Source organism: Amblyomma mixtum, chromosome 1, assembly GCF_055824585.1.
Source record: "Amblyomma mixtum isolate Tamu chromosome 1, ASM5582458v1, whole genome shotgun sequence".
Lineage (NCBI taxonomy): Eukaryota > Metazoa > Arthropoda > Arachnida > Ixodida > Ixodidae > Amblyomma > Amblyomma mixtum.
In genome coordinates, this window is record NC_143012.1 from 72,945,587 (window position 1) to 72,969,477 (window position 23,891).

The 23,891-nt window shown below is 45.1% G+C and overlaps 2 protein-coding genes across 2 annotated transcripts in view; both read left to right on the forward strand.

The window, feature by feature from the left end:
* Nucleotides 1-23,891, forward strand: part of LOC149366776 (uncharacterized) — a 51,591-nt gene that overhangs the window by 8,777 nt on the left and 18,923 nt on the right. The gene's annotated exons all lie outside the window — the stretch shown is intronic.
* Nucleotides 461-22,994, forward strand: LOC149366777 (uncharacterized). The gene is made up of 4 exons (XM_089565706.1): nucleotides 461-828; nucleotides 7,687-7,783; nucleotides 11,971-12,161; nucleotides 22,746-22,994. Exons 1-4 carry the CDS (start codon nucleotides 622-624, stop codon nucleotides 22,863-22,865), a joined length of 615 nt encoding a protein of 204 aa, XP_089421832.1. The 5' UTR covers nucleotides 461-621; the 3' UTR covers nucleotides 22,866-22,994.

Genomic DNA, 23,891 nt, shown 5'->3' on the forward strand with positions numbered 1-23,891 from the left:
GCCAGGATGAACGCATGCGTTCGCAATTCTACGTGGTTTAACTACGTTAAAACCTTACCGCTTTGTTTTCCGTTTGAAGAAACAACGCCCCCTGCAGCCTTCCTCTAAAGAACTGCACGGTCGTAAATACAATTTCGTTAATTTCGTGAAGGTTGTTGGATATGCGTGTGTACACTTGGCATCTGTTTTTTTGCGGCCCAACCCAGCTTCAAAACCACGTCATCAGGTGCGGCAACGATTGAGAGCGAAGCAGGAAAAATACCTTTTTACGAAGACGCCCTACGAACTTTGCAGGCAGTGTTCTAAACGCTAGCCAAACGCCCTCACCCAAGCGCGATAGCTATCGGGTGCTTTGTCACCACCAACAACAAAAAAAAAAGAAGGAAAGAAAGAAATCTCGGCCACTTTCTCGTTCTGGCAAGAAGGCGCGAGATCCCTTGACGGTGCACAACTTCTGTGGGCGTCACTCCTCCAACCTTCAGAACGAAGCGAGCAGTTTCACGACGTTAAGTGCTTCCTTAGTACCCTGAAAAGCGCCTCTCAGTCCGCTTCTGACTTCACGAACTGAAATACCCTGCTGAAAAGCTATCTCACCAAGAACCTCGCCTTTTCGGACGGAGAATGCTTTCCGCCTTCGCAATGTTCTACGCTTTCATGTTCAGTCCGTTATTGCTACTGTGGTCGGGACGCTGCGGGTCCGTGGTACTTAGCTCCGACTACCAGCTCCTCGCACGCCGGATGGAGGAACCGGTCGTGACTGACGCCATCTGCGTGCTCTCGGAGTCCCAAGGCAGCAACGTGAGCGGCGTGCTCAACTTTCACCAGAAGGTGAGTGTCCTTTCCTGAAAGTCTGCATAGTGCTAAGGCAAGCGAGAACGCTCGGCTGCTGGCCCGAAGACACGGGTTCGATCCCGGCCGCGGCAGTCGCATTTCGATGGAGGCGAAATTATATAGGCCCGTGTACTGTGCGATGTCAGTGCAAGTTAAAGAACCCCATGTGGTCGAAATTTCCGGAGCTCTTCACTACGGCGTCCTTCATAGCCAGGCGTTTTGGGACGTTAAGCAACCATAAACCAAACTAGGACGCGCGATAGTCCAGGTAATTTTGGACAGTGCTTCAGAAGCTGGTCTAAATCATAGACGGAAGCTCCTTTAATAGGGCCACAATGTGTGCATTTACTTTCAACAGCAGTAAAAATTTCAAGAAGAGTGTGCCCGACATAGAAAAAAAAACAAGCGAGTGCTACGGAGAGTGGTTCGAAATTGCTGAAAAGCGATTTGCTTTGAATTGGGTCGAATTGACGTGTAGCAGTGTTCCCTTCTAATATTGCTCGCATCGTTTTATGGACGAAGGTAATCAGAAACAACAAAACTCAGATTACAAAACTGAATCTGGTGTTCACAGCTTTAAAGGCATTCATGATATCACTGAAGACAACGCAGGAAGTTGAGATTGTTGTTAACTCAAGACAAGATGAACAATGGCAGAGGGTAACCCTGTATGGAAGCTGACGTTTCGACAGGAGGAGTTGTCTTCTCAAAGAGGACTTGCATTCAAGTTCTCTTGCCGAAACGTCTAGTGCAACGGTTCTCCCCATCAACCATTAATTCTGTTTTGTGTAAAATGCCCGCAGCTGCCTACCGCGGTCATCGCTACAATCATCTCAATTACTAGCACTGCAGCTCAAGTATGAACTTTGATTAATCTTGTCCTGTGTAAGCGGCCTGCACCTTATCCGAGCAAATTTCCTCATCTAATTCGTCCACCTGACTCTCCGCCCCCTCCTCCTTTCTCACTGCTATATTTGCTGACTAATCTGAACTTTCTAGGTAGTGCGGAAGCAACCCCGCTAGTAGTCCAGAAAACTGTAGAATCTTCAGCATTAGAGCGGCTATGCACAATGAATATTGCTTTGTGCACAATACGACACGGCAACAAAGAACTTTCCTATGCGAGCGGCGCAACTTGTAGCGTCATTTGCGGGAGCAAAACATTTGGTTGTGCGCATGCGCGACAATGCAAGTCTATTTCTGAAACCTGATAAGAGCAGAATCAAAAGCCAGTAGCTCCGTTGCTGCCTTGGCGCAGTGGATAAGCGCTGTTTTTGAACGTGCCAGACATCGGTTTGAATAAGCTTTTTCTCACACTCACATCTTTATTTTAACGCACTGCTAATAGTACTCAAAATTATTTACTATTTACTACGGGATATGTCGCTAGCTTGCTGCTAACAAACAGATACGCTTCTGTTAGGCATTTAATAGAAGGAAGCCCATTTACATGTGGAATAAGCGGAGAAACACAACAAAGGCAGAAGGCAAGAAGAATACTATCCTTATTACGTTTGCCGTGACCATTAGAGCCCTGGGCCTTGCGTGCTAAGAGAAATACTTTAACGGGGTTACGACGAACCAAAGGATATCCGCAGAGCAAAGTGTGACTAAAGGAGTACAAGGCGTAAAAAGCTGGTCTTATGCACTCATTTTTTTTTCTTCATGAACCGTAAAGTGTCTTGATGCGATTCATTCACAAAATGCAGCATAAACTCTCCAATCACGCATGTCAAATCCCTCTCTGTTGCGGATATATTAATATTTATATCATAGTCATCGGCCTGACTACGCCCACTGCAGGGCAAAGGCCTCTCCCATGTCTCTTCAATTAACCCGCCCACCTAACTTTCTGCCGCAACCTGCTACGCTTGCCTTCTCTTGGAATCCACTCCGTTACCCTTAAGGATGAGCGGTTATCTTCCCTTCGCATTACATGCCCTGCACAAGCTCATTTCTTCCTCTTGATTTCAACTAGGATGGCATTAACCCTCGTTTGTTCCCTCACCCACTCCACCCAGTTCCGGTCTCTTAACGTTACGCCTATCATTTTTCTTTCCATAGCTCGCTGCGTTTTCCTTTACTTAAGCTGAACGTTATCATTAGCTTTCCCGTTTCTGCCCCCAAATTTATATATGTACGACTATTTCTCTGTTCCAACATCGTTTCAACTGCAATTGTCAGGAATTGAACTAACCAACGATTAAAAATAAAAGCTGTCGATAACTATAGAGCATTTTCGGGTCACACTACAGAGAGTCCAGCTCTAATCGACGCTGTCTCCCGTTTTCACTTCCGCGTCCCTTTCGAGAGTTTAAAAATAGGCGACCCCAGTACAAATAAAAATATAAAGATAACAGTAGGAGGGCACCCCGTTTCCAACCGCAGCTTAAACCATGCCCGCTTTGCGTCGGGGCTCACGCCACCAACTGCTAAAAAATTCCTGCAAAAGAGGTCAACGACATCGTAAAGTTCACCGTTGTTTTTTCTTGTCTTTTCTGCCACTATAGTTTAGGCGACGACTATAGCTTGGCGAAACAAAGCAACATGCCTGTTTTATTTTTGTCTTCTCATCTCGGGAAGGTTTTGAGGAATACCGACCGCCCATGTCGTCAGCGTCCTCATTTTTCCCCCGGCTGGCCCCCTTGTGCGGCGACAGAAATTTGCGTCACGGCTCGTTAATTCGATTGATGCTTTCCAAGCCACCGACGCCATCTCCTAACGCAACAAAACCCGTATTCGTAGTTTAGTTGCATGCATAATGCACGGAACTGCTAACGTATAGAGGCTCTGAACTGTCTTATCCAATCTTTGTGGACGAAGGTTTGGTCCAATATTAGTTCGAACAAACATTAGGAAAGGTCGCTTAATGGAACAAGTTCAGGGCTAGTTGGTGATGCATTTTCCTTCCTTGAAATTCCACGAGTGCTTTCTCGAAAGGTTTTCACGAGGGCTAACAGGGGCCGTAGTCACTTTTGTGCACGTCTTGGCTTTTCTCGCAATTAATGAAGAGGTTGTCTTCCTGTAGCGTAAGTTGCAGAACTTTTGAACAAGGCGCTGCATGAACACGCGGAGACGACGAGGCGCCTGTGCCTGTCGTCCTCTTTTTGTATGTTCATGTAGCGCCTTGTTCAAAGGCTAACGTTCCCTTCCTTCTCTAGTGAAAGTTCCTATATGAATAGTTTCATGATTATATACTTCTCCATAAGCAATTTATGGAGTCAGTATGGAGCATATGAACTCCGTATACCGAGTGTTTCAGCTAACACTTTCAAAAATTTTTTTTAAATAGGCTTTTGGGAGCAAAATTACACCTTTTGCAGCACAGTTTTACCAGCGTTGGCAGACAACAGAAAAGCGGTGTATTGTCTATAGTAAGCTGGTTCACTAATATTTAATTAATGTTTTAACTACTAGAGTTAGGCGCCTAGTTGAAATTAGATTTTCAGCCGGTCGTTAGTAATAGCCATACTAGTTTTAGAATTTCGAAAACGCGTTTACCCTCGCCGCTGTGACTAGACAAAATCTTGCCGCATCGTGCGAAAATACATGGGCTTTCGAAAGCATGCAGGCAGAGCAACCCCTCCAGTACACTTAACTAGTGGCCCCACCGCGGTGGCTCAGTGGTTACGGTGCTCGGCTGCTGACCCGAAAGACGCGGGTTCGATCCCGGCCGCGGCGGCTGAATTTCGATGAAGGCGAAATTCCAGAGGCCCGTGTGCTGTGCGATGTCAAAAACCACCAAAAATGCTTAAAAAAGAAGGTAGAAAGAGTACAGCGGATTTCAGCACGTTTTATATGTTCAAAGTATCGCCGTACTGACTCGGTTACAAAGATGATGCAGCAGTGTGAATTGGAAACGCTGGAAATTAGAAGAATAAAACATAGACTCAAACTTTTTTTCCAGATAATGCAAGGGACATTAAAAATAAATAAAAAAACATTATGTGAAAGCGCCTCTAAAACGTGGTTCCCGGAAAAACCACAGCAGGGTACTAGAGCCTATTAACACACGTACGGATGTGTACCGGTGTTCTTTCTTCCCTGATGTAACTGAAATGTGGAACAAATTGCCAAGTGATGTTGTGGAGAGTATGAACGTGGAACAATTTGAGCTAGGTGTTGATATATTTTTGAGAAATGGTGAGCAAATTTTGAACTCTGACTCATGATTGCTCATTTATGTATTTGTTTTTGTTCCCTCCCTGTAACGACCCTCATTTGAGGGTTAACAGTATGACCAAATAAATAAAAAAAAATGTCAGTGCACGTTAAAGAACCCCAGGTGGTCGAAATTTCCGGAGCCCTTCACTACGGCGTCCCTCATAGCCAAAGTTGCTTCGGGACGTTAAACCCCAATAAACCAAACCAAACACTTAACTAGTCGAAAAAGACGTGACAAATTTTGTCGAGCCACCGCGCCAAGGGTAATCGCATTTTCAAATTTATAAAAACTGATATGCTTATTACTGAAGACCGGCTACAAATCTTTAATTGCGACTAGGCGCCTAAGTCCGCTAGTTAAGAAGTTAATTATTAAAAAAATAGTTAACCACCTTACTAAAGACGATTCACCAGTTTTCTAGTGTCCGCCAACACTGGCAATAATGTGCCGCAAAAGCCATATTTTTACCCGAAAAATCCTATATATATGAAAAGACGCGTGTTCGATCCCAGCCGCAGTGGCCGAATTTCGATGAAGGCGAAATTCTAGAGGCCCGTGTACTGTGCGATGTCAGTGCACGTTAAAGAACCCCAGGTGGTCGAAATTTCCGGAGCCCATCACTATGGCGGCTCTCATAGCCTGAGTTGCTTTGAGACGTTAAACCTCAGAAAACCAATAAACCAAACCTATCTATGAAATTTTTGAAAGTGATCGCTGAAACACCCGGCATATTTTATGGAGGCACGTATGGAGTCGTAAGGTCTCCATATGACGTCCCGTACACTGCATGGAAATCGTACTGAAATTATGTGGAATGGTTATGGACTCTGTAGAGACGTGGATTTCCATACACTTCTCTAGATTATATGGACTCCATATTTCCATAATTTTATACGAGCGGCGCTTATAGTAATTTTCAGCAGGGATGCCTTTATTCCCTTGCCGTCTACCGGCGAGATAACGATCTATTGTATAACTCAGTGTAAAGAGCTGCAACTGATTCTAACTGCGAAGCCGCAATAAGAAGCAGACGCTACACTGTAAAAATCCCGTGATTTTCATTTTTATAATACATACGCATTCTACTCTTCAAGGAGCTTTCGCTCTTAGCGACCAGTTTCTACCGGAGCTGCGGTGGTAATCTTTCGATTGCGGCTCGAGCTAGAACAAAAATTGAGCGAAATAAAAGCAATGCATGACATGCGAGCGGTCTGAAAAGCATAGCTGGCTGTGGTTTAGTAAGAGAACAGAGCATCGTCAAAATTTGATTGAAAGCAGTGCAATATCCCCCCCCCCTTCTCCCTACCCTAAGTAAATAAAGAGAAACTGAATTAGTTTCCATGGCAACGAAGTTCTATTTACGATGGTGGCAAAACTCATTCGCGGAGGACTGCGAATGACGGATGGGGGTGGAGATTAGCGCCCGAAGGATAAAGTGGTATAGTAAATGGTTGTTGTTTGGTTAGTTTTTTTTTGTCTTTGAGCGACTCTCTGGGCTTTGCACTAGGGCTGAAAGTGATGTCGCGTGTTAGGCTCGACGTGACGTTGCCAGGAGACGTTGGCTTTTCTGCGAAAGATAAGAGACCATAGTGACGTAAGAGAAACTGGAAGGCATGGCCATGAAACGTGTCACGTCCGTTGACCGTGCGTGCAAACTTAATCTTCGTTCTTAGCGACTGAGCCGAGTCTCTCGGAAAAAAAAAACATAATTTGCGACAGCAGAAATGAAAAAAAAAGAACGCGATGAGTGTTAACTGAGCTCCGCCTGAAAGCGCCGACTCCATAAATTCTCGGTGCATCGTTATGCGCGCCCATACCTGTCTCCAGTAAATTTGGTGGCAAAGAAGTTATCGCCGCTGATAACCAGTCCTTTTGGTGCGCACTGAAAAAATTCTAAACTTGTGTCCAGAAATTCTTTGCTGGGATAGCACAATCTACGCTCGCTATGTGTGGCTGTATTTTTGTAGATCACTGTAAAATATTCCCATTAGCTCCTTCTCTAACCCTTGCCTCTCTGAGATGGATATTGGGAATAAAAGTCTTAAATCCGGCCCTAGTGACGATTGGTGCCAGATTTTTCAGGACTTGTCGGCTTTCAAGTAGGCACCTTTCACATGTGCATTCTAGCAAATTTTCTCGCCTGCTTTCTCCAACAGTCAGCTGCCACACAGTCCTCAATATATAATTACCATTATTCTGTAGCTGGCAAGTCAATGGCACTTCTTTGATAGACCGGACAGGAAGCTCCGTAGAGTGCGTGTGTATTCTGAAAATCCGAGCTCTAGTAACGTGCAGGTAGTAGAATTGGCGTTATTGTTGATTCGCTGTTTAAGGGGAAGGGGGGGGGGGGGGGGGGGGTCTGCTTCTGCCTCTGAAGGCAGAAGCAGTTTACCGTTGAGTTCAGGGTTATTAACTTTCAGCGTGTGCCGTGTGAACCATATTAGTAAAGACCTACGGACACGTGATAATGATCACCCATTCCTCTCTCCCCGTTCTCTATCCCTCTGTTCCTCGTTCTCACGTGTAGGATAGCATACTGGGTGTCGCCCTGTTAACCTCCGTGCCTTTCCATTCGTCTTTCCATCTACCTCTCTAAAGTGCTAAAAGCAATTAGGGAGGATGCGCTCTTTTGAAACATCGATGCCTCCTAGAATAAGAGAATTGGTTTAACAATGTGGTCCTGTGTGCAGGACCCTGACTACTTCGTCACCATAACGGGCGACTTGGCCGGACTGTCGCCGGGGCTCCACGGATTCCACATCCACCTTCGCGGTGACCTAACTCAAGGTGAGATACTCGCCTATTTCCTTGCACACTCGCTCAACTGCATCCACTAAAAACGATCACGAAGTGCACTAAGCTGGTGTCGATTGCGCTGCGCTAATTTTCGCGGGATATCGCAAGTGACGCTTCCAAAACAATTATTATGCAGTCGAGTTTCGCAATAACAAAATGGTGTATAACGAATAATGGATATAGCGAAGGAATGACAATTACCCTTGCAAGCTTGGTCAGCACGGGCTATAACGAAGCTACGGCTATAACAAAGTAATCGTCGCGCCACTTAAGCTTCGGTATGACGAGGTTCAACTGTAGTCGGTTTTCTCAGGCTCCGAACAAAACACCCTCATTGTGCCCGCGCTGCGTGCCAGTGTTTTTCAAGTGTTTGCGGCAGGAGTGAAATAGTATAAATGCTCATGCGTACATGGTACGAGCTACGTTTGTTTCGACTGTTTCACATCAAAGAAGGATTTTTAGAACCCTTATTTCAGGGATCACATAGGTAGCTGCTTCGTTGGCTAGCTGCTGAACGCGGTAATTTTTGGTGATGAGATACTTTCCATACGCTGGCGCTGTTATTTCAGAGTTTGTTTCGTTAGAGCGTTTTGCCGCGCTAGAGTAAAAGAAATGAGCTCGTTATTGTTAAAACTAAAACTCCATATGAGGACAATAGATTTTTTAAATTAGCTGTCCAGATATAAGAATTATCGTCTTCACACTTGCACACTAATTATCGTAAGTACCGAGGGGTGACCGCCACGCGATCGAAAAGAGTGCGGCGAAGTTTTTCAGACAAAGGTCGAAAAGGGAGAGGGTTAGGACGCTGCATTACGGATGAGTACAACGATCGCACGAGCCCCACATCACACCCGGAGAGATTACAGGCCTTGATTACATCCCGACTGCGCAAAGCTCAACCGGGCTTCTGAAGGGCGCTTCACGCTTGAACACCGCGGTTCCGAAGATTGATGGGAAAGTGAACAGGACAACGCGCGGAGATGAAGGCTCGCTGATTGCGAAACATGTGACAGTTCAGAGACAAAATAGTGGCCAGGTATGTATCGTCTCCAGAGACGCCCGGGAGTGTGCTCTCGTTTCAGCTTAATTATAGCGGAACATGGTTCGGCAGGGCACAAACCAGATACTAAACAAAATTGTGCGTGTGTTGAAGGTAAGGTGCTTCACGTAGCGTCGTTTGTCCGCGTCCTCTCGTCTTTGTGTACATCGGCTGCTGCACAACCAATCAAAAACGACGACAAAACTTTTCATCATGGCGTGCCTTCGACGCAGTCTAGGAATAGCTGCGGGACAATCAATCATCACCGCCGGTGTGGCGTGCTCCATGAGATAGTGAGCCGAGAGTGCTTCTTCGATCGTGGGAAAGCCTAGGTTGAGTGAGTGCGCTGGGTCGCGCGATTATTCCTTGCCGATGAGATATGAGCGGCTTTCTTTAAGCGTCAAGGACTAGAAGTATTGGTGCGTTCGTGTGAAGGGCTTCTCAAGTTTGTCAGTAAAATGCCTTCGTGTTAAATTCAAATTAATGAAGGTTGCGTAAAGTGTGAAATGAAAAAAAAAATAACAGGATCGTCGAGTGCGGTCGATTAAACACATTGCAGGATGTGCGTAGGTTTAGCACATCGCAGACTCTGCCGGGAGCTCGTAGGAGTTCTGAAAGAAGTCATCACAAAAAGCATAGGTAATCGGCCCAATATCGGAAGTGGATAGTTTCCCTCTCACCCCTTTTAGGACCGGCTTTTGCCGGTAAATTTCCAATATTGGGCCAATTAGTAGTGCTGCTGGGGTTTACTCCAGTCGGAAGCCAAACTGCGACTACACATATTCGTAATAAGGGAGTAATTACTCATTGACAACCATCCGAGCGCAGCCGTACGGCTACGAAGGAAAGCTATACAGCTTTCTCAGAAACTTCGCAGTTAAAGAAAAATTTGTCCTGCTCCGGGGTTCGAACCCGGGACCACCGCTCCGGTAGAGCGGTGGTAGAGCGACTGCTCCGGTGAAGTGGTGGTCCCGAGTTCGAACCACGGGCCAGGACGAATTTTTCTTTAACTGCGAAGTTTCTGAGAAAGCTGTATAGCTTTCCTTTGTAGCCGTATAGCTGCTACCGTATAGCGCTCGGGTGGATGCCAATGAGTGATTACTCCCTTATTACAAATCTACTCTACCTTGGGGGATTGCCCTGAAAACATTTGACCAACACACATTCTTAATTTGGTTCCCATTTGTCTCGCACTATTCAGGTGTCATTCTTGAATATCTTAACAGAGACTCTAGGTATGGTGTTCTCATGAGATTATAAACTCACGTTAGTGTGATACAATGTGAACTTGATGATATTATACACCGGTTTACCTTGATAGCTTTTAAGATCGAGGTTGTTAGAATTCTTTTTCTCGGGACAATTTGCGAGCCATATCAAGAATGCTGCTACGAGCCGAAAAGTGCATTGTTCGTTAAAAAGATGCGCATGTTACTTTACTTTTACTTTATTACTCCATTTATTTGTGATAAGGGGATGTGCCATGATCACTTCTGGTATTGAGCGTGTCTGACATGCGCACGGTTACATTTTCACTTTTCACGTTAGGCTCAGTAGCACCTTTGTCATCTTTTGACGCCTGGCACATGCTATGCTTAAACAGCGCGTTAGTCACAATTTATGACCCTATATATCTACAGTCATCGAAACATACTCGTTCCGTTTGGCCAGCGTTCACGAGTTTCTCTTGAAGGTGTAAACTTTTTAAGAGCGAAATAAGTGCATAATACGGGTTGGCAGGTTATAGCCATCAGCTTTGTGCAAAATTTCGAAGTATAAATAGCATAACCCTTTATTCTTTTATCTAGAATTAATATTAAAGCGAGGACAATGAAACATTCTTGCCACCAATAGAATAAAAGCAATTTGAGATTACTGAATGCCAACCCAGAGAACTAAGCAATGCACTAATATGTTTATTGCTGTGACCACTGAAGAACGAGCAGAATGGGCAACAATAATTCGTCATGTGCAGCCCACTCACGTCTGTTGCATGCCAAGTGACGAGATTGGCTTCACTCGCTTAGAACATAACCAACTTGAGTTGAAGTAGAAAAGTCGGTCGTGGTATACCACGATGCCTAGGCCACGATATCATACATGCGCTTATGCGGTGGTCTTGGTAAGAAACGTTGAAGGGAGAGGCAAAGCACTGTATCTGTTACGAGAACCCTCAGCCTCTCCTTGCCTGGTTGCGAACACCATTTCCAGAATGAGGGGGACCAACAGGCTACTTCTAGAAGTCTGAAGGCGCAATGGTTATACCGCGATGCGCCAACTGCCACTTGGATCGATGGCGCTTACTATATAAGGTTACTATTTAAGTTATAACCTTCCTATATACTATATAAGAAGGTTATTAGCGTAGGGTAGGCACTGGCTTCCTTGCAGCATTGCAATCCCGATTTAAGGGACATACGTGGCGTGATACGTGGCGTGATACGTGGCGTGATACGTGGCGTGATACGTGGCGTGATACGTGGCGTGATACGTGGCGTGATACGTGGCGTGATAGGCGGCGTGATAGGCGGCGTGATAGGCGGCGTGATAGGCGGCGTGATAGGCGGCGTGCTAGGCGGCGTGCTAGGCGGCGTGCTAGGCGGCGTGCTAGGCGGCGTGCTAGGCGGCGTGCTAGGCGGCGTGCTAGGCGGCGTGCTAGGCGGCGTGCTAGGCGGCGTGATAGGCGGCGTGATAGGCGGCGTGATAGGCGGCGTGATAGGCGGCGTGATAGGCGGCGTGATAGGCGGCGTGATAGGCGGCGTGATAGGCGGCGTGATAGGCGGCGTGATAGGCGGCGTGATAGGCGGCGTGATAGGCGGCGTGATAGGCGGCGTGATAGGCGGCGTGATAGGCGGCGTGATAGGCGGCGTGATAGGCGGCGTGATAGGCGGCGTGATAGGCGGCGTGATAGGCGGCGTGATAGGCGGCGTGATAGGCGGCGTGATAGGCGGCGTGATAGGCGGCGTGATAGGCGGCGTGATAGGCGGCGGACAGAATACGTGAGAACACGTCACCACTCTCGTGAGCACACAGGGCACTAAAGATGTCAAAACAGGTGGGGCTGTCGTTCATCACTACGCTTGTTCGGAGTTGCAACGAGAAATGCGCATAGTCCTTTTGTTTTTTTACTGTGCAGGCTGCATGAGCACTGGCCCGCACTTTGACGTAGGCCGTGGAAGCTGGCACGGAGCTCGGCTCGATGTTGTTCGACACGTCGGAGACCTCGGGAACGTCGAGGCGGATTCTCGGGGGGAAGTCTTCTTCACCATCAAAGACCGGCTCGTCTCTCTGAACGGACCCAACTCCATCGTCGGCAGATCAGCCATAGTAAGTGCGGTAGACACGTCCGAAAATGCGCAACTCGTTACAAATCGAGTGCAAATCAGACTTCGCAATGTTGATTTTGTTTCTGCATTCTCTCCAAATCTGCCAGCGTATGGACACATTGTCCTCCTCCCCACACGGGGGCAGTTATCTGTCGTGTGCTTCCTAGACGGAACAAAATGGTTTATGAATCGTTATATTCACTTGCAGGCAACCCTGGAGGTTTTAGTTTTGAGGGTGAAGATGAAGGCCCGGTACTCAGAATGATCTATCAATCATGTTTAGAGAAGATACTGTAGTCGGATACAACTAAAGAAAGAAGTGGGAAACCTCTCCGAGAAGCCTCTTCATCCAATGCCGTCCACCAATTATGCCCCTCTCCCACACGTGATAGCATATCGCACGGGGTGGCAGATTACTGGGCAATTAGCACGGCCATGTCGTCATGAAAATTGGGTATTCATGTTTTTGTTTTTCATTTTATTTTTTAGTTGCGGTTTTTCTTGCATCGTTATGGGCCAGTCACTCAGGTTTGAAAGACATAGTTTGAGGCTCGTAGCTCTCCGCCCATTTCAGGATAGTACAGAAGCACGGAAAAATCAAGTTTCGCGTTTGCTTTCTAGCCTTTTATAATTGACGGTTCAAGGATACAGCACGGCCACGCACCGAAAGCGAATAGCTTAGATGCATTGTGTGACGCTCGACCATCAGTGTGATCGACCTGTGAAAAGCGTTTGGCCACCAGCGTAGGCGGCACTCCCGTGACGTCAACGACATGAAAATAGTCAAGCTATGTTCTCAGAGAAAAAGCGTGCTTCCGATAATATTTAATCATTGTTCCCAATGTGAACGGCTCTAAGAATTGCACTTGTGTTCCTAACAAACGTACCTGCGCACTGCGCTTGTTAAAGGATGCGGAAGACAAATTGAAGTTTCTGTGCATTAAAGGTGCACTGAAGAGGATCTGAACTAGCACTTTTGCCGGGGGAACTCGATCTACACGTTCCAAGGATTCTTAGAAACCTCGACTTATTGCCCTGTGTGGTCGATTTCCATAATTAAATCGGATTAACGTCCGGCTCCCGCCTTTATTTTTTGAATTCTCCCCGTACGGTGGGCGGAGTCGACCAACGCGTGGAGTGCCTTTCAGCCAGCTCCGTGGAGGCTCTGCTTTCGCTTCATTTTGTTTTTTAGGTTTCCGTGAATAGATAGTTTCATTCGCAGATAATATAGCCGCAGAATAAGCCCGCAGAAACAAAAATACGCGCGGACTATTTGCTACTACGGATTACTACGCATTACTCCGCCTATGGCAGAGCGGCAAGGCGCCACGGGACTGGGTGAAAGGCGCTCCACGCGTTGGTCGTCTCGGCCCACCGTACGGGGAAAATTAAACAAAAAAAAGGCAGGAGCCGGACCTTAATTCGATTTAATTAGGGAAATCGGCCACAGAGGGCAATAAGTCGATGTTCCAAAGAATGCTGGGAACGTGTAGGTGGAGTTCCCGCGGCAAAAAGACGAGTTTAGAATCCTCTTCACTGCACCTTTAATAAATGCCCGTGTTCTAAATAGAAGGGTGCCAAAAGGGGCATTTGTAAGCTATTGTAAGCTATCCCTGGCCTATATCACAAGTGAATTACGGGTGTCAACATATTCTTTTTCGCATCCCACAGAACTACACCTCCATTCACTAAATTGAAAAATGTCACACGGAATATTTCTTGGTGTAAATCTCCCGTATTTGAATCCAATGGCGGGAAGATTTTAAATACAATTTTCTCGGCGAACAATGTGTGTTTTTGAGCTGTACAGGCAATAGAACAGCAGGAAGAAGCTGAAGAATTAATTTTTACTAAAACAAAAATCCAATGAAGATGTCCGCCGTGCTCTTTTAATTAAAATTTAGCAACCGTATCAAGGGCCCTTTATGTGGTACACGTTCATTATCCCTGGAAAGCGTGCTCTACTTTTGGCAAGCGCGCTTTGGAAGAAGCCTACTTTACTATCACCTACGGGCGAAAGGATTGGTTTTGTGAACAAGGGGAAAAAAAAGAACTTTGTTTCTGTTGATTGCGTTTGACCGACCGCCATTAGCGCAAACTTTTTTTTCTCATTAGGAATGCAGCCTCGGCAGGCATTCTTTTCCTTTAACTTTTATTGCCACCTTTCGGAAGGCGCTCAGGATGCAGTTCGAGTGATAAGTCTTGGGCAAAAAAAGGCAGGAATAACTTTACCTCTTTGTTACGGTACTGTCGTTTAAACTTCAGTATTGCAGCAGCAAAAAACACGCATGTCAATAGTTGAAGCTATAAAATAAGCTTCCTTACATGCCGTATTACGTTTGGCATTGCATGCAGTCAAAGGCGGAAGCAGTTCCGAGTACTGGAATTGTAGACAGAACAACAACATACTTTGCAATTGCTTGCGTCGCAACTGCAACAAATGAACGAGAATTTAAAAAAAAAAATTATAAAATCACGGCTCGTATTTCTCTTTTTTTACTTGAGGGACTTTTTACGCGTTTTCTCGAGTGTGACTCCTTTGTGGCCACACATAGACATTAAGAATGGCCAGGAGTGTTTACTAATGCGCTCCCTTTAGTTAAGAGCTCTAGTTCTTATGGCGTAAGTAACGCAATATCAATTTTAATTCGATGAGAGAGCTTTAAAGTTAGTGCTAAAAGCAATATATTTTTTTCTGGAGTCAGCTTTTATCTTCTGTGCGAACATTTTCGTATATTTTGAGAACACGTAAGTTCTTGCATATTATGGCGCTTAACTGCATTATAACATTTTAAAGAACATTAGGGCTAGTTTTGATGATTCTTTTATCTAAAGGAATACAAATTTCACTAGTCTGTTTGTCAGTATTAAAGTTTATAGACTGGAGGTTATTCTTGGAGTCTGACTTTCGCGGTTAGATGCACGATATGCTCATCCCTTAATAGTTTGTATCCATTGGTTTCACGTACTTTACCTTTGTTACTGTTATCTTTGCTTATCCTCTTTTTACCAACTTCCCCACTTTCCTTGTGAGATAGACCATCGGAATCCTCTTATGGCTTAAGTGACAGCCTTTGCCTCTATTGTTTTTCTTTGTGGAACTTCCGGTAACTCTGCACGCGTTTGCATTATACTTTGCCTGCTAGCAACAACAGGAGGTTTATTTACTTGGTTTATTTGGCCGATTTCAATTTCTAATCAGTCGCACTGAATGGTCGTTCCATGCATAGCATTTAGTTCACCGGTGTCACAATGCCGGTCGTTTCATTCGATCCTAATTCCGAGAACACATTGTCAGCGTCCTACAAGTGCCGATAATATTCCCGTTCGAGAGTCTCATTATCCGGAGTGCCATGGCAGTTCGGCGACCGATTGCTCTGTCTCTCGTTGTACCTTGCGGAAAAGTACGTTGCTACTGCACTCTAAAGCATACTTTTGGTGCTGTTTTGTGCAGCCAAATAACATCGAGTAGATTTAACCTCAGAATTCTTGCGTCCTGCACTCGTGCGGTTAATTTGTTATTCGGCAAGCTGCCCGAAATAGTGTAGCGCCCAAAAAAGTTCTCGAAACATCTCCGGTCTGCTTAACTTAGTTCTTACTACTTTCATTTCAGTTAACGTTTTCTGTTGAAATATAGAAATTTTCTGATTACAGTCCATCATTTATACGCTGTTTTCATTGGGCGCATTATTTTGCATTGTTAAAGACAAACTGTTATCCCAGATAGCATAAAAGCCACATAGTCTTAAATCGCATATCTTTTAAGTAGTACTGTCCTAGCGCCTCTGAAGTGTCGACGACGTTAGCACTGCGAAGGTTCTTAATTTATGTGCCTTAAAGAAGCCACGATAGCTTATTAAAAGAAATCAGTCTTCGTTTTCGAAGAAATTCCGTGTGCTCTGAAAATCATTAGTAGGCTGGCAAGTCCAGTGGTAGCGTGTGTTCGGACACAACCCTATTGCACGTGGTACGCTTCCTATATTTAGCTAATTATATTTCATCTAAATTTTTGATAGCTATGGGCTCTTGAAAGAAGGATTGGTTGATGCTACTGCATGCTTGGACTTTGACATTTAGAAAATGATTTAAGTTGCCGAGAAAACTGCCTTCAGTGGCATGTCAAAGGAGACAAACCAGCCAAAAAAGACGCACACACAAGGAGAAAACAACACAGGACAGAGACTGGGAGTTCTCTCCTTGTGTATGTCTTTTTCGGCTCGTTATTCTCCTCTGACATGCCATACCAACCAGCCCATCATTCTGTCCTGCTTCAATGACATATACAAACATACCGCAACAAAGAAGCGAGCAAGAGTCTTGATGGCTGCTTTCTACTCAGCCGACTAGAGTAGCCGTACGGGGCTGAGCTCCACACGGCGACTGAGGAGTCAGGAATGAAGACACAGAAGAGCTTTTTTTTTTCAGCGGATAGCACTTATTTTGACAGAATTACTTGGGACAGAGAGACTACGACAGAACGAGCGCTTACGTTCAACTCTTGTTTTTCAGGCGGTAAAAGGTTTTTGTTGGAATGGGGAGGGGGAATCACAGATATGTCTATTTAATATCAGATAGGCGTTTCCCTTCTTGGTAAGTCTAGCGGAAGGGCTGCTCAAATACTCATATTTTTTTCATGTTGTCATCGTAAAGGCTTCGATTATTTCTCTTACTTGCTTGTCTTTCGGTTCTTTATGGTTGTTTTGCTGATCATCGGTTTAAATATTTCCTTTTTGTCTGTTTTCTGGCGGAAACGTTTTTATGTGCGTTTATCGGTTGCCGGTATGTGTTAAATTAAAGGCTAAATGAGCACAAGCGTGCATGTGGCAATGTAGCCCATCCCAGCACCTTGGGAACGCTCATCTAAAAGTGGCCACTGGAAAACAGACAAAAGAACATGCAAACCGACGTTCACCAAAACAATCATAATAAATCGAAAGACAAGAGATATAATCCAAGCCTTCATGATCATCACATTGAAGGATTACTGTGTGAACCGCCTTTCTGTCAAATTTACCGAGAAAGAACGCGCCTATTTTATATCAAAATAGCCATAACTGCGTGAGCTCACCCTGCCTTACTCCTACAAAAAAGCTTTTCCCGCTTGAAAAAAGTAAGTGCTCTTTATGTTCATCTCTGTCGCAGGTCGTTATATCTAAGGTAGCGCTATCATTCCAAAAATGCTGTACCACCTAGCCCCATTTATCAGTCTATTGTCAAATTATGTTCCCCAGGGTTAGACAAAGCTGAATACATCTTCTCAGAGATGGCGTCAGGAGGTAAATTACGCACCTTTCAGCACATGATTGACCGGGATGAAAAACCGCGCTGTACAAGTAGCCCGCGGAATGTTATTAACCTGAAGAGGAAGAAATGCTCAACCACATCAGCCACATAACTGGTAACCCCTGAAGAAAGATGCTTTTCATAATCCTTCAAGTTAGGGGACTTGGATCCATCTTTGAAACAACGCCATTGTAAAAGTTGAAAGGCGCTGAAGAAGCGCACAGGGCAACCATTGGATGTACAGTAGATCTTTACAGTCAGAAGATACAAATATATAGTAAGAAAATGTGGTGCTGTAAAAGATAAAAGGTAGCGTGAGTGCTTGGCCAGCGCACATGCACATCGCGTAAACAGGTATTCAAATAAGAAATTTATTTTGAGTGATAAAGCATGGGAAGGAGGGCTGACTAAGTACCGTGTTGGTTTTTATGAAATATCTGCTCACCTGTTTCCCTTTCTTCTAATAGACCCGTGTAGCTTTGAGCCATGGCTTTCGTTTTTTGAATTTCTTTTTGTATTTTCAAAATTCCATTAGATGACCAGCGCCGATGAAGCTTCACGTTCCTCCTGTAGTTCAAGCACATTCCAGCTTGGCTGACGTGGCATTTGTCGTAGGAGAAAGGAATCTTGAAAAATATTGTTTTATGAGTTCCGAAGCTAGTGGCGTGCTTGTTGTTGCACCCAGCTTGTTAAGCATTGATAAAATGAGAGGTACCCCTATCTTTCCGGCCACTTTTATAAGACAGTGCGACACGTTTTGTTAACAGCGCATCACTGCTGGCCTCTTTTTTTCTGCAGAAACGTTTCTCACCCATCTTCGCGCATTTCAGACTTGAGTTCATTCACCACGATTTCCACAACTGCCGTAATGGTGTCCTGGGAGAAACCCGCGTTGTTCAGGCACTTTAGGTGTAGGTGTACATTCGTGGTAATTTGGTGCTAGCACTACTTGCTGAGGGACAGCGGAGGCCGTTAAGAGAATTTCCCTCGCTAATTATCTGAGAGTGCACTAGATTATGTGCCATAAAACACAACCTTAGAATGGGCTGAGTAACATTTCAGAACACAACCTTAGAATGGGCTGAGTTCATTTCAGAATGCATTTTTCTTCAAGGCTGGTACACCCAGTAAACATAGTCAATAAACTTTTAAAGATACACTGCCATCCCTTCTGAGGCTCATCGTACCTGAACTGCAGCGCTTGTGCACATCGCTCAAGCGCCTGAATTGCATGTTTCATAGCAGTATTGTTATACTTTAATCAATGAACGTGGTACTGCCCTAACCTAGCGTACTTATTCTACACTTGCGATGTACCAGCTCCACAAGCTTTTCTGTACCTATTCAGGGCTCACGTTCACAGGGCATCGGATAGACTGTAGTCACATACAACTCAAGAACTAAGAGAGACATGCCCCTCAAAGGAACCCCTCCATCCAATGGCGGCGAGTGATTTTCACGACGCGGTGGTTAATCTGATTAAGGCTTCATTATTTCCCTTTCATCTGTCATCCCCTGCGATTTCACTCTAACAGGTCTGAGAGGATAGGTCAAGGGGGGAATTGATCGACTGCATTGGCTGTATGAGCTCCTTTGAGTGGCGCTTGTCACCTTTAGTAAGGCTGAGATCTGGGCGAGTTGGTATGCATTCATACTGGTGAACAGCGCAAAAAAGGCGGGACAACAACAAGACAAGCGCTGACTATCAACTGGGTTTATTGAAGGACGGAAGGGTATATATACAAAAACATAACACAAAGAAGTAAGAGATAGTGTGAAAAGGGCCGTGAAAATCAAAACTTATGTCACATGTGAAAAGGTTCATGGAGCATGAAAACACAAGGAAAATTGACCCTCTTAGCCATGTTGCCGCTCATTGTCAAAAGTGCAAATGCCATCAGGACAGGGAGCAAGAAAGGAAATTGGAACAGGACGGCGGGCTTCCGCGCACAAAGTTCCGCTGCAGAAAGTGCAAGTGCGCACCGGAGTACAAGAAAACCGAAGTTCTGTTCCGCCATAAAGATAAACTCACGCGCGAAATAATGGAAGCGCATCACATCCACAGGCAAGGTGTCGAATGCATCAGCAGTCCTTCCGTGGCACTTAGCAACAAGGAATTAGCTTACATCACTTCACATGTGACATAAGTTTGATTTTCACGGCCCTTTTCACACTATCTCTTACTTCTTTGTGTTATGTTTTTGTATATATACCCTTCCGTCCTTCAATAAACCCAGTTGATAGTCAGCGCTTGTCTTGTTGTTGTCCCGCCTTTTTTGCGCTGTTCACCAGTATGTATGCTTGTCACCTTGTTGTGTTGTATCCTGCTATAATATGTCGTCGTAGTACAAGCAACAAAACAATGCGAGCACTTCAGCGCAGATTCGAAGTATTTTTTTTTCATCGTCTGTTTTTTACCGCAAATTTTCAGCGCTCTATTTATCCCAAACAGCTGGACCGTCTATTTCTATAATTTTTGAAAAGGGATAAACTAAATTTGAGCGCTTAATTTACTATTGCCTTCATTTTCCGGAGCTTTGTCATTTATATTCGCAGAATGTGCCCTGTAGTGGAGAGACCTCTACGTATATAAAAAAACAAATTAAACAAAGAAAGTCCTTCATAAACTGCTCAAGCATGTACTCTAGACTGGGTGTGGTATGTACTTAAACTTTTCTCTCTCCCTCGTTCAATACTTTTCTTCCTTTCTCTCACAGCGTGTTTCAGCTGTCCCTCCGAAATTAGGCAATTACCGTAGCTCTCTTCCTTTAACCTAACCTAGCCCAGGACACAGGAAACATAAAATTCACCCGACTTTTTCCCATTCGGTCAGTACGGGTAAGGGTGACAATCGCACTTCGGCGGGCTAATTGGTTTCGCATCGTTACAGTATTTGCGGCGCACAAAGATAAGCACTGAATAAAAAAAAAGGTTCAATACAGTGCGGAGGTAGTCTATTTTTTTCTGCTCCCTTTTTCCCGATTTGTCCGCGTCTTGGCTCGCTCCAAGAAAAGCAGTGGAGACGCCTCTAGAGCCCACGACGCCAGCCTTTTTCTTGGTGTGACTCGCAAGCGAAGAAAGGAACTAGGCTTGAGCCCAACAGAAGAAATGCGCAGATCCTCGTCCACTAATCCTTTATCCTAACAAGTTCTCGAAACCTCCGAGGACCACCGCTGGCCTTCCTGGGATGCCGAGGATGCCGGGGTTCAGCAGAACACTTAAGCCCACATACGCTGGATGGGTAATTGAAACTGGCGTCCTTTGGCGGACAGACCCACAGTAGATCGCGGTTGACCTCCACTGGTCGGAGTCGGAACGGGGGAGGAAAAGAGAGGAGGGGGGTAACGAGGGAAGTCTCGGGGGACGTTTCCTAGCATCCATCCCTCAGCCTACGCACGCGAGACCAAATACCAGAAATCGATTAGAACGGCGCAGAGATTGGGAGCAAGAGCAGAGCTTGGTTCACAGTCGAAGTCTGTGCAATGTGTTTGAAGGTTAGAGCAGTGAGTTTCTTGCTCTCGTGGGTCTTGGGCGAGAAAAGAAAGGTACGTGTACTTGTACATGTACGTGTACTTGGACTGTACATGTACGTGCACTTGGACTGTACGTGCACTTGGACTGTACATGTACGTGCACTTGGACTGTACATGTACGTGTACTTGGACTGTACATGTACGTGTACTTGGACTGTACATGTACGTGTACTTGGACTGTACATGTACGTGTACTTGGACTGTACATGTACTTGTACTTGGACTGTGTACGTGAACGTGTACGTACTTTGACTGTGCACGTGAACGTGTACGTACTTTGACTGTGCACGTGAACGTGTACGTACTTTGACTGTGCACGTGAACGTGTACGTACTTTGACTGTGCACGTGAACGTGTACGTACTTTGACTGTGCACGTGAACGTGTACCTACTTGGACTGTGCACGTGAACGTGTACCTACTTGGACTGTGCACGTGAACGTGTACCTACTTGGACTGTGCACGTGAACGTGTACCTACTTGGACTGTGCACGTGAACGTGTACCTACTTGGACTGTGCACGTGAACGTGTACCTACTTGGACTGTGCACGTGTACGTGTACCTACTTGGACTGTGCACGTGTACGTGTACCTACTTGGGCTGTGCACGTGTACGTGTACCTACTTGGACTGTGCACGTGTACGTGTACCTACTTGGACTGTGCACGTGTACGTGTACCTACTTGGACTGTGCACGTGTACGTGTACCTACTTGGACTGTGCACGTGTACGTGTACCTACTTGGACTGTGCACGTGTACGTGTACCTACTTGGACTGTGCACGTGTACGTGTACCTACTTGGACTGTGCACGTGTACGTACTTGGACTTGCATGGATTACATGTGATATTAGTCCAATTAAGGCAGCTTTTATCTTAATTGCCCAGTTTATTCGCATGCATCGCTAGAAGATTAATTCTAGCATATTCAGTAGTTAATTGACATTGATAGTTATCGCCGTCGGTCACGGCTGTAGGCGCAGGCGTAAGTAGCGGGCGTGAGCCAAGAATAACACTTGGTGAGTTCATTACATGCCATTTTTTTCTAGTTTGTGTCAAGGCACTATGCATGGTTCTGTTCATGATAACTATCGCAGTCGCGTTTAGTTGTAACATGAAAAGTATCAAAAAATGATATCAAAATTCATGAGAAACGTGGCTTTTGGCACTTTTCCTCTACTGACCCGAATTCCCGAGAACATGAAGGGTAATAGGACAAAAGGAACGAAAATATGCTCTAATGTGATGAAAAGACGTCTGCGTGGCCTAATTATGACGAAAGCTCGGATTACTTCTAGCAGGACCCAAAATGGGGGTTCCAGAATGACGTCGGCGAGAAACATTATTAGAGAATAACCTGTCGAATCGTTCAGATAGAATATGCAATTTTCATTTTCATTACGGAACATAACTGAGCACAAAACTTCCTTTACCTTTTGGGGAATTTTCTTCTGTGGGTTTAAGCACATCAAAAGTGCATTTGAACATTTGAAAGCAATGAAGGGGAGGTATGCTTTGTGTACGTCTGATGAAATATGGTGCCGTTTGGGCCTCGCTTCTTTTCGAATGGAAAACAACCAAGGCACCTTCCAGTAACAGTCCTTGGATTCTCTGTTCATGGCGCTTTTTTGAGCATGCCTCTGGTACAATCTAGCCTGCATAGTAAACAATCTGCATTAACGATTCCTTAGTCTTGTCATCCTTGCTTTGCCGCAGTACTGACATTTAATTAGTTTCTCTAACTCATTCTTTTTTTTTTCTTGTTCCACAGATCCATGCATTGGAAGACGACCTCGGGCGAGGCGGCTCTCCGGAAAGCCGCATGACTGGAGGCTCTGGACGCATAGTTGCTTGCGGTGTGATCGGAGTCGCTCACCCGAAAAACCAATAGCTGAGGAGATGCGTGTTTCCCCTGGAGCGAAACGCTTGTCTGCGTTAGTTTGGTTAGCGATACTCGAGTGTTTGCCCGTGCGCTTGATTCGCGTTATTGTCGAATGTGGTGCAGCGGCGCTTTTACAAACGTTCAATATAAGATATACCCAGTAACTGTATTTGAGATTTCTGAGTAAAGATTGTAATAAATCTTCGTTGCTGGACTTCTTTTAGTGCTGGCATGCGTTGTTTTTTGAAAGTGGCTGGACGAGGCAGGGTTGGAAAAAACACCACGGAATTCCATTTCTGACGGTCACAGCAACTGTTTTTGTGAAAGCATGGCGAAGCGCATGCTCCATGTTTTACACTATTGTTTCGCCTAGGGGCGCAGACGTTGTTCTAAATTCAATCTGTCTCGTGTTTTGGCAGAGGAAGCTAAAACTCAAGCGAAAAAAAAAACCCATCCATGCACTTGCTTTTACAACCGCGACGCTTCAAAAACAGATGTTCAGAATTTACTGTCAGGGCACTGAACGTACTTTGATATAACCCGCATCTGAGGTGCAGTCGTGTTCGGATGGTTTACGGCGAACAAATTTGAACTGTTATGCCCCGAGGATGGTAAAACTAATGTATAAAACACGCCAACAAGAATATGAAGGGATTTGAATTCCTTTAGTTGCCATTTATTTATTTTGTCGAAAACTGGCAAAAAAGCCTGTTCTGGAAGATGGTGCTAGCTTCTTTAAACAAACATTCAAAATAAAACACGGCACATATTCTGTAGTTGGAAGCCGAATAATAACTAATGACACTCTTAGAAAGACCGTGACCGTGTTTTACATTACGTTTGAAAAAAAAAATATGTAAGCCGCACGGACAACAAAATGTTGCCTATTCCAGGAATTCTTAAATCTTCGAGAATTATTGCAGTGATGGGTGTCTAATGTTTTATTCGCTCCATATGTGTTGCACACCGTAGCTGTCACTACTGAGAAGTCTGGGAGAAAAAAAGAAAAGTGGGGAGGTTAACGAGAATTATACA